Raw genomic sequence first — 11982 nt, 5'->3', positions numbered from 1 at the left:
ATGTGTATTATCACCAAAAAAAAAGGTTGAGAAGTTAGAGGGTTGACATGTTGTGGGGTTGTTAACCAATGTCATAAAACAATATGTGTACTACTGTTTTATGAGAAACTATTCGTTCTGTAAGCCTTCACCTCAAGTATAATAAAGAAAAAAAAATTCTTAGGACATGTGCAAAACAGATTTAAACTGCAGGATCTATCAAGGATTCCCAGAATCTATATATCTTCTGCTAATTCAAGACTATTTTACAAAGTATCCTGGCCTCCTCCTGTTCATGGTATCATCTTAATGTCAAGCAGGGGGCTTTTGTTATGAAGAGCCATTTCACTTACAGGAAGCCCTGAAAATAGCTTCAGTACATCCGGTACACCATCCCTTACTTACATTATAAAAACATCTGCTGTTCGATTACCATAAGATGTAATGCTTCACACTGCCCTGCTCGCATGGTGTTCTTTGACTCCTGTGTGTACAGCTGAGAGTCACTGAATCTCTGCTGTATCTGAAATCTAGACATGAATGAATGGCACCTTCTATGGAATCAGGTGAAATTCCAAGATCTTATTAATATTACTGTTCATTCTCACCAGCTGACTGTCTCGACTTTAATCAACATTTATTGAGCCACGTACTGTGCTAGGTACTGTCATGGATTGAATTGTGTTCCCCAAAAAACCTGTGTATCAACTTGGCTAGGTCATGATTCCCAGTATTGTATGATGGTGTAATCTGATGTGATATCCTTATGTGTTGTAAACTCTATCACTATGATGAGGTTATATATGATTTCCTTATATGTTGCAAACTCTATCACTATGATGAGGTTATACTGATGAGGTCTACAAGATTCGATAGTGTCTTAATCCAATCTTTTTTGAGACATAAAAGAGAGAAGTGAAAAGAGACCCATGGGAGCCTCATACCATCAAGAAAGCAGTGCCGGGAGCAGAGCGCATCCTTTGGACCTGAGGTTCCTGTGCAGAGAAGCTCCCAGACCAAGGGAAGACTGATGCATCACAAGGACCTTTCTCCAGAGCCAACGGAGAGAGAGGGCTTTCTCCTGGAGCTGAAGCCCTGAATTTGAACTTGTAGTCTACTGGACTGTGAGAGAATAAACTTCTCTTTGTTAAAAGCCATCCACTTGTGGTATTTCTGTTAGAGCAGCACTAGATGACCAAGACAGGTACCAAAGCAGTTGCCATTTACTGGATTCTGTCTCAATGGAAACCTCATGTATGTCAGGGTAGAACTGCACTCCATAGGGTTTTCAATGGCTGTGACCTTTCAGAAGTAGATCACCAAGACTTTCTTCCATGGCACCTCTGGGTAGACTCAAACTGCCAACCTTTCGGTTAGTAGCCAAGCATGATAACTGTCTGTACCACCCAGGGACACGCTAGGTACAAGGGCTACAAAAACAAATTATACATGGCCCTTGCCCTTGAGTAGCTTAAAATTTGAAATGTTAAATCAGTGAATGTAAAAATCAAGGTCTAGTATGGAAAATGTCCTTGGCTACTACTGGGTGAATGTCCTAAATGTCCTAGTACTTTAAGAACGTCAAGGGTCATCTCATCCTATAAAGATTATATTTGCTTTCTCTGCCCTCCGCTCTATGCACAGAAACCCACTCTGATTAGCATGAATCTCCCTGCCATTCCTTTCCCTACATCCACAGACTTCATCCACGATCTCAAATTTTTTACCTTTAACGTGCTATTCAGGGTTCGGATTTTGTGGAGCTTCTCATTTATGGATGGATTTTTGCACCGCTTAACGAAGGATTTTCTCAATTCCTTTTTGGTTGAAGGTCGTCTGTCCCCAAGAGGAGATAAACTTGCTTGCTCTAAGGATTTGTAGAGCTTCTCCATTTCATCATCTTCTGACACTTTTATTTCTTCTATAAAGAAAAACAATAATGATAAATCCAGTTAGAGTCCAGGAGAATATTAGACACTAAGTGGCAGATCCTGGGAAGGGAATTCAAAATCAGATCTTGAAACACAGCATTTCCAGATTTCATCCATTCAGTCATTTATTCATTCATTGCCCAAAAAGAGCTCCCATGCCTACTATGTGCCACACTATTGACTTAAGATAGGTTTTTTTCCTTAGATGTCGCTTAGAATATTCTTTGTTAGTGAGTTTCATTAGCTAGGTTAGCTCAGCTTAGAGCTTTATTGATGGTTTTCTTAAAGTGGAAAATGTTATGAATGTAACTGAGAAATGAAGGACAGCCATTTTGATTTAACCACCCAGTAACTCATACTGACATTTTTAACATTGTCAACAAATATAATAAAGTAAGTGAAAAAGTAAATGAAAGAAGGTAAGTCTCAAGAAATTGAGATTCCTATGCCTGCATTATGGAGCCCTGGTGGCGCAGTAGTTAAGAGCTCGGCTGCTAACCAACAGGTTGCCAGTTCGAATCCACCAGCCACTCCTTGGGAACCCTATGGGGCAGTACTACTCTGTCTTACAGGGTCGCTATAAGTCAGAACTGACTCGATGGCAACAGGTTTGGTTTTTGGTTTTGGTACAACAGTAGTAAAGCACTTGGCTGCTAACTGAAAGACTGGTGGTTCAAATCCACCAGCAGTTTCACAGGACAAACATGTGGCAATCTGCTTCTGTAAGGGGTCGCTATGAATTAGAATCAACTTGACATCAATGGGTTTGGCTTTTGATTTTTATGCTTGGATTGGGGAGTATATGGAGATCAACAATTTTTAATCTCCGCTATTACTTCAATAAGAAGAAATAGACTTAAAATGGAAAGTAGCTATCTATATTGCCAAACAGGACGAACACACTGTGAAGGAAACTGTTGTCATCATGATCTTCTATGAAGAGCCTTAAAGCATAGCAGCGCATTTCTAGACACATAATTTACAATCACATTCATATTGATTGGTTAATAGGTTTTTATCTTTCTGGGATGGTTGCTGTCTAAATAAAATAAAAAGACTCCCTAGATCAATGATCTGAAGTATGTTCCCCCAACAAGCAGCATTAGCATTACCTGGGAACTTGGTAGAAATGTCCCACACCAGGACAATCAAATCAGAAATCCTTGGGGTGAGCCCAGAAATCTTTGTTTTAAAAGGGTGATTCTGATGCACCCTAAAGTTTGAGAACCACTGCCCTCGCCGACTGTTTAATGTTCCTCTCAGAACTGCCCTTTGAGAGAAGACGCCTGTCTGTGGGCTGTGGCTTTGAGCAGATAGTGATCATTCCTCATTTTGCCACACAGCCTCCACTTCCCTTCCTAACCATGCCTTTCCAGCCAGTCTCAGCCCACATGCTTCAAGAGAAGCTGAGTTCACCCTGGGATCCAGGGAACCACATGTCTTAGACTCAGCCAATGGTTATTGCATCGTGCTGGCCAGTCATGGATTCAGGAGTGAGCATGTGTCTCAGGTCAAGCCAATCAAGGCCAGGAGACTCAATTCCGGGACTTTGGTGGAGTATTAGGGAAGCGATCTCTCTTCTTTCCTGAACTGAGTGTTGTAATGATGTTAACTGGAAGCTTCTAGGAATCAATTCAAGAATCATGAGAATGGAGCCGATCCATAGGACACTGAGCTGAAACATGAATCTCGGTGATACAGTTGGAGTCCTCTCAGTTTAGGGGAGCCAATATGTTGCCTTTGTTAAGCCACACTGGTCTGGTTTTCAATCATATACAGCTGAAAGGACCTCAAATGATACCGAGACTACCCTAAGATAACCTTCATCTTTTGATGTTGCTTTAATTCCTCACTTAGAACTTCAGTATTTTATTCCTTCATTCTCTGAAAATAATCTTGGGAAACATACACAATAAGATTTCTTTTTCCATCTTGTACTCTTTAGGGTCTATGTGTTTCATTTCCCTTCCTGAGAAGAAGCTTGATAGAAGGACATGTAAATAATATGGCATTGCCTCCATGAACAACTGCCTCCTTTGCCATGAGACCAGAAGAACTGGATGGTGTCCAGCTATCATTACTAAGAGATTTTTATCAAAGATTCTATAGAAGAATCCTGATCAAAAGGGGGAATGCAGAAAATGATTTCAAATTCTAGTGGAATCCAAACTTTCTGGAGCCACTGAAGCTGGATAAACCTCTGAAACTACTGCCCTGAGATAACCTTTAAACTTTAAACCAAAAATATCCCCTGAAGTCTTGTTCAAACAATAGTTGAACTTAATTAGTAAAGCATGTTGTCCTTGAGCATTGTGCTCTTTTAAAGAACTATCTGTATGGAATCAAACTGACAACAGCAACTTGTAAGGTTAGATAGGAAGTTTAGGGGGCAGTGAGTTTATATTAAATGGGGGAGGAACATTCAGAAAAGGAGTGTGAGAATGGTTATACAACTTGAACAATGAAATCAATGTCAGTAAATTGTACGTGTAGAAATGGTTGAATTCGTGTATGTTCTGCTGTGTACAGTTTAAACAACAAAAAATAGGATAAATTATTTTTTAAAAAAGTATGACATTAGGGGGAACTGGAAATAAATAGCCTCCCCAAAAAGGAAAGGAAAGCATATAATGGTAATCTAGGTACAGGGTCGCTGTGAGTCAGAATTGACTCAACAGCAATGGGTTTACGAGCATACTTTACAGTTTACTTCACTAAGACTGGAAACCTTAAGCAAGAATTAGTTTTCCTCCATCTATCCCCAGAAAGTCACCACAAGCATTACCAAGATCTCCTCATAAAATGAAGAGCAAAGATGTTGGACTAACTTGTAATTGATTTAAATAAAGTATTGATCAACACAATTTCTTTGTTCTCTAACAAAATAGTCTCAAAAAAGGGAGGAAAATATTCAAAATTACATCTGAACACAATTACACTTTTTGGCTCAAGCTGCGTGCAGACATCAAGAGTGGAATTTTGTCAATAAGCACATGAAAAGATGCTCAACGTTATAAATTATTAAGTAAACGCAAATCAAAACCACAATGAGATACCACTTCACACTCAAAGGACGGCTAAAATCAAAAAGACAGACAATAACCAGTGTTGGCAAGGATGTAGAAAAATTGGAATGCAAAATGGAGCAATCACTGTGTAAAGCAGTCTGGTGGTTCCTCAAAATACTAAATATAGTTGCCATATGACCCAGCAATTCCACTCCTAGATATATATCCAGGAGATTTGGAAACATATAGTCACACAAATATGTATACACAAATGTTCATAGAAGCATTATTCATAATAGACAAAAGGTGGAAAAAACCTAAATGTCCAACAACTGATATGTGGATAAACAAAATGTAGTATATCCATACAATGGGATATTATTCAGTAATTAAAAGAAATTAAGTACTGACACATTCTACAACATGAATGAGCTTGAAAATATTATGCTAAGTGAAAGAAGCCAGTCACAAAAGACCACATATAGTGTCATTTCATTTATACAAAATGTCCAGAATGGGCAAATTCATAGAGACAGAAAGTCGATTAGTGGTTTCCCGGGACTGGGGCAGGAAGAGCAGGAATATGGAATGACAGCTAATGGCCTTGAAAATGTCTCAGAGTGTGGTGATGGTTGCACAACTCTGTGAATATATTAAAAACTACTGAACTGTACACTTTTATATGCCAATTTTATGGTATGTGAAATATATCTTAACAACGCTTTCAAAATAAGTGGACTTGAATACAATTGTCATTATAATTGATGGTACTTACACAGCAGTAATAGTAGGCAAAAGTCATGGCAATAATTCTCAGATTAAAATGGAGACATCAGAAAGTCTTAAGACAGTTAAAGGAAAGACACCCGGATCTTAGAGGTGACATCAGGATGGAAGACTGGTAGTTTTCAGAAATGCAAAGACACTTTCATTTTACATGTTTTTATAGCTACCCAGGTAGGACTATACTTTGAATAACATCTAAACATATAGCTTTCAACATCACGGTATTTTTAACAGAAATAATGTATTCTTAACAAGCTGCAAGAAGCAAAGCAAACAAATATTTAACAAAGAAAATAGAATGGTTTCTCCAAATTCCTGTGTTCACCAAGAAGCTCCGCTGTGCTACAAAACATTGTAATTAGAAAGTAATGTTATTTTTTAATAATACGTTAGTTTGTAATTATGTCAGAGTAAAAATGATGATATTAAGATCATGCATCTTACTTGATAAATATTAAATTAAGAAAGATAAAAATAATTTTAGAATCTTGGAATGATTTGGAATAAAGTACATGCTGTAAATGAAAAACAACAGGACTCCCTTTTAGTATAATTTTAATATTATTTAATATACAATATACTTACATGGGAATATAGTATCTTTATGTTAAAAAAATCGAAGAGTATCCTTCCCGCTACCATTCCTTTCCCTAACTTCTTAAACTTCCAGGAATTAGCCATCAGGATATTTAATGATTCTTACAAATCTGTATTTCTGAGTCAGGATTTTCAAGATTTTATTTATATATGTGTGTCTATGTGTGTATATGTATATGCATGTATGTATATAGATATAGCATATGCATAGAATATACATAATACAGGTAGCATAATACATAGTATATATTTAATACATATTAAAACCCATTGCTGTCGAGTCAATTCCAACCATAGCAACCCTAGAGGATGGAGTAGAACTGCCCCACAGTGTTTCTAAGGAGTGGCTGGTGGATTCGAACTGCTGATCTTTTTGGTTAGCAGTCATAGCTCTTAACCACTGCACCACCAGGGCTCCTTAATACATACATATACATACACACACACACACACACACACATACATATAACTTGATCTTCCAAGAAACAGTGAAATTTTAAAATTAACACACAAGGAAAAGTGGACCTGTTGGAATTACTAAAAGCTAATTCAACTAAAATATGACCAAATAATATTCAAACAAATGAATACTCTCGATTTGAATTCATCTAGAAATGGAGATGATAGTGAGGTGCAAGTATGCTCAGATAATTCAAGCTGTTGGGGAAATGGGGGGGGGAATAAAACGCTAAGGCTAACTACCCCTTATCTTCTTGCCTCTCAGCTCTCAGTCTCTTCTCCGGGGAAACCTGAAACTCAAAGATTGTATGTCTGACCTCGAATAACCTGATTCCAGAACTGCCCGCAAACATAGGGCTATAAAGTGACGTTAGGAGTCAAGAAAATACCCTTGTTGGCTTCTTTATGCCGCAGTCTGAGAGATGTACCCCGTATTACCGAATGTTTAGGGGACACACCTGTGGTCCAGCCAAGTCAAGACTCAGCCGACGACTTTATGTTGTTTTTTACTGTTGCTAACGGCTAATGTTTAGGTCTCCTCGGGGCCATAAAATAAGCATCCAGTAATAATGGAAGCTGATGATAAACAAGATCATAGGACAAAAAAGTACCCAGAGGGTACAACCATATAACCAAACACAGCTTGCCCCTGACCCCAAAGCAGGAGTGAGAGTCCTTCCCAACTGCCATGAGTAAGTCTAGCTCTGGCTTATTACCCCAATAGGGCCACCCCAGTACTTTCAAGAGGCTTTTCAATACATTCATATTTTTTAATTTCCCTTTTATTGTTCTCTTGCAAGTATTGTTCTAAACTATTTCATATTAGAAACGCATTAGACTATTTCCCTTATTTCACCAGATCGTAAAGAGCAAGGAAACAAGATTGACAGAAAAGACCAGTTATCTCTTGCCCGTTGGAAACAGCAGCCAAGTTCATTATCTCCACCTCCCTTGTGGTTTTGTCATCCAAAGCAAAATAAATGGATTTTGTCTGACAGTCAAGTGTTTCAAATGCAATTGTTATCCTTCCTCTCAAGTGTCTAGTTTACTCTTCCAATGTAAAGTAACAGGACTTGGATTCCCATCACCACATAAGGTACTTTCTAGTCTAGCTCATTTATCTTCACAAGTGCTTTGCCAAGTAAGATGAAAACTATTTTTACTTTACAGATGAGAAAATGGAGATTCTTGAAAAACAGTAAGTGACCTTTCTAAAATGCAAATCAGTGACGGACTTAAGAATAAAAATTCAACTCCACACTGTGTAGGCCCATGGTCTAAAAGGTCACTGCTTCTCAAAGTGTAACACACATACACATCACCTAGGGATCTTGTTAAAATGTGGACTCTGATGCAGTGAGGCTGGGGTGGGGCTGAGAGTCTAAATTCCAACAACCATACTTTAGAGGTAAGGCTAGACTAAACCAGTTGCTGTCAAGTCAACTCCGACTCATGGCAACCCCATGTGTGTCAGAGTACAACTGTGCTCCGTAGGGTTTTGAATGGCTGATGTTTCAGAAGTAGATCACCAGATCTTTCTTCCAAGGTGCCTCTGAGTGAACTCAGACCACCAACCCTTACACTTAGCAGCCAAGAAACTAACTAGGTACTCCCAGGTAGACTACTTATTAGTAACATGTCATAGAACACTGGCCTCAACACATTGGAAGAAAAGGGACTGAAATTACAACAAAAAAGTTGGGATTTGTCCATTAAGCAGCCCTAACTTTCTGTTTACCGTGTCCTATTTGGGGAAAAAAAAAAAATCTGGCTTTGCCCAAAGGAGTATGTCCAAAATCCCTGCTCTAAAGCATCAGCATCTCATATGTTGAGTTGGTGGGAACTGGAGGTAAATGTTGGTCACCATTCCCATCTGTTAGACTAGCTCAGTGGCTCAAGGGGTCAGACTAGCAAACGCTCTCCAAACTCAAGTTAAACCAAAAAACCAAACCCATTGCTATTGAGTTGATTCCGACTCACAGCAACCCTAGAGGATAGAATAGAACCGCCCTATCAGGTTTCCAAGGAGTGGCTAGTGGATTCGAACTGCCAACCTTTTGGTTAGCAACGGAGCTTATAACCACTGCATCACCTAGAAAATTAGATTCAGGAAAGGGATGATATTTTTATTAATTCAAAGATCCTTTTAGAGACATTAGCAAACAAGACAAAACATTTTCAACTAATGATTGTAAGTTCACTCCTTTCCAAGGTGATGTCAAATGAATGTGCTACTCCCTCCTCATCCTCCTACTAACCCCAAGCTACTGTCTGCTTTCGGAAGGTCAGGCTTGCTCCAGGGGGCCCCGATTGTGGCTTCCGAGAACACTGTATGCAGACTATCTCCTCAAGTCCTGTATTTTCAACTTTGCCTCCTCCACCATCTTATTTTTGGTGTGTCCTTGTGCTTTCTAGAATGTTGCTGTGTAGTTTCTATTTAGGATATAAACGCTGCTTTCAGGAGACAGGAGAGGCACTCATATGCTGTACCTCACACCAGAATCTGAAAGGAACCATTTTTGAGATTGGAAAAGTCTAAATGACGTCCCCCAAAAAATGATTACAGCTCCGAACAGGAGAAACCTGGGAAGGTTTCGGTAGAAAACAGCATTTCCTGCTTCCCGTGCAATGACCTAAGTGTTTGAGAAATAAAAGACCATGGAAAACCCTTGTCGCAAAGAGAAGAAGTAACTATACAGTCATTTGGACACAGCATAGCCTTTAATACTTTAAAAATACTATTTAATATGGCACTTGATGCCAACAGATCAAAAGCATTTTATAGACTTTCTCTAATTAACGATTCTGACAACTCTGAAACAAGCAAAGGATTTTGAATCATAATGACACAGTATTAAATTATTATCACTAGGATACAATCTGGATAACTCATTTTAACAGGAAGAATACTATTGACCAAGCACAGTACAGCATAGTTCGGAGGGTGAAATCTCCTGTTTCTGCTGTAACCAGGGGTGGTGGAGAAACCACTGACAGAGTTTTCACTATGTGACAGCACTATTTAACTGCTATACCAGCATCGTCTCATCTTTATAACAACCCTGTGAGGAAAGCAGCAGTAGACCTGATATAAAGGTGAGAATATCAAGACATAGAAAGATCAAGAAGCTTGACTAATGCCATAGAGAGGCAAACCTAGGTTATGAACCCAAAGCTCATTGTCTTAAACTTTATACTATACCATGAATATATTTGATGCTCTTTCTTTTTTTAATTGTGGTAAAAATATAGATAACCCAACATTTTCACGTGGACAATTCAGTGAGACCGATGACATCAATCATGTTGTGCAAACATCACCAATATCCGTTACCAAATTTTTCATCCGCATAAACAGAAACTCACTGCTTCCCAAACAATGGCTCCCCCTTTACCCTTCTCGGCTGTTCCTGGTAACCACGTCAACCTAGGCATCCACCTATGACACAGGCCAGACAATCAGATTCTCTGCTTGGGGATTTGAACTGGGTACCTTGGCTAATGAACCAGTTAGAATCAGGAGCAGAAGATGAGAGTTAGGGTTGTGGTAGGCTGTACGCACGTATGCAACAGAGGTATGAGTGCTTGGAAACTAAGAATGCAAAGCTGGCAGAATGCTAGTGGGGATAGAGCAGTGGTTTAAAAAGAAAATGGCAGGGAAAAGAAATTCCATGAAAGAGAAATCAAACATATTAAAAGAAAGACAAAGAAAACACCCAGGTATAAAGCTAGTATTTCCTTGTGCTCTTGTGAGTCTGAGGGAAGGGTAGTTTCACTTTGATTACCCTCATTTTTCTATATTTGCTTTACTCTCTCTGCCAGAGTCATGTCCTTGTTTTCTCTTGCGTGTTTGATGTTTCCGCTAAGTCAGGAGTGATGATCGGTTTTATGTGTCAACTTGGCTAAGCTATACTATCCAGTTATTCAATTCAACTCTAATCTAGGTCTTACTGTCAAGGAAATTTGGAGATATGATTCATATCTGCAATCAGTTGACTTTAGGTAAAGGAGATTATCCTGGGCAATCTGGGTGGGCCTGATCTGATCAGTTGAAAGGCCTTAATTGCAGAATGGAAGTTTCCCAAGGAAGAAGAAATTCCCCCTCTGGACTTAAACATCAGCTCCTGCCCAAGAGTTTCCAACTACCTGGCCTGCCCTACAAATTTCAGACTTACCAGGCCCTACAATCATGTGAACCAATTCTTTGAAATAAATCTCTTCGTGTGTGTGTGTGTGTGTGTGTGTGTGTGTGTGTGTGTGTGTGTATGTGTGTGTGTGTGTCATACTGGTTCTGTTTCTCTAGTGCAATCTGGACTCGTACATAAGGCAACTCAATATCTTCTACTGTATTATTACTTTTGTTGATAAGCATAAATCTAGTCTACTTGGTGATCTTTAATGTTATTCTTTTGTTTTATTAGTGTTACATCTTGTGGCAGTGATTTTCTGAAATAATCTTAGGTTAATATTCCATTGCCCAGCCATCAGTATCCATCTTAAAATAAATATTCCATTTGTTTTTAAAACTTATTCTTTGAATGATATGAGCTCCCAGGATTAGGTGAAATATTTAACGTAGACATAAAAATTCTATTTCTGCTCACATCCTAGGAAAACAAAAAACTTTGGCATACACACAAAAAAGACATTTGGTCAGGATTTTTTTCTGTTTTAAATATGTTTATGATATGGAGGTTGAATGCGAAAGAAATGAAAAGAAAAAGTTGACAAGTTGCTTAAACTCAAGGGATCCAGAACCCACTGCACTATAGATAAGTATGGCCAGAACCTGCTTGATCCATTAACCATGGGAATCCATGATGGGGGCAGTTGAGCACAAAAGAGAAATGGAAGATTCAGAAGGAGGAAGTATATGGGGGAGGGGGGCTCCTTTGGGGCCAAGAGCAGTTAGGCAAGAGGAAGGAAAAAGTTATCCAACTTCAATTTCACTAAGCAGAAAATGAAGGTTTAGAGCAGATAAACATTCTTACCTTTTTAAAATGGAGCTCTGTTTTCCTTATCTCTATGACCATATTCCACTGTGATCCGTAATTATTTCACAGCATCTTCATTTTTGCATTATAGGAAATCCTTAGTGTACATATTTAGTTACATATTTAAATATGGCCATCAAAATCCCTCCTAGCAAAGCTTTTCCCAGGAGATGATCATAATCCTATAGTGTAGCCCTTACATTTAATGCTACAGGAGATTGAATGTGC

At 38.7% G+C, this 11982-nt stretch overlaps 2 protein-coding genes across 8 annotated transcripts in view; one reads left to right on the top strand and one right to left on the bottom strand.

Annotated features, from left to right (window-relative positions):
- Nucleotides 1-11982, bottom strand: part of IPCEF1 (interaction protein for cytohesin exchange factors 1) — a 272082-nt gene that overhangs the window by 17338 nt on the left and 242762 nt on the right. For all 7 annotated transcript variants that reach the window (XM_023728921.1, XM_023728923.1, XM_023728926.1 and 4 more), the window contains one exon: nt 1707-1900. In XM_023728921.1, the coding sequence (XP_023584689.1) occupies nt 1707-1900 (194 nt within the window). The remainder of the gene's footprint in view (nt 1-1706; nt 1901-11982) is intronic.
- OPRM1 (opioid receptor mu 1) overlaps nt 1-11982 on the top strand; it is a 212696-nt gene that overhangs the window by 122246 nt on the left and 78468 nt on the right. The gene's annotated exons all lie outside the window — the stretch shown is intronic.

Source organism: Trichechus manatus, unplaced genomic scaffold (genome assembly GCF_000243295.1).
Source record: "Trichechus manatus latirostris isolate Lorelei unplaced genomic scaffold, TriManLat1.0 scaffold00002, whole genome shotgun sequence".
Lineage (NCBI taxonomy): Eukaryota > Metazoa > Chordata > Mammalia > Sirenia > Trichechidae > Trichechus > Trichechus manatus.
This window is presented reverse-complemented; position numbering and strand designations above follow the sequence as displayed.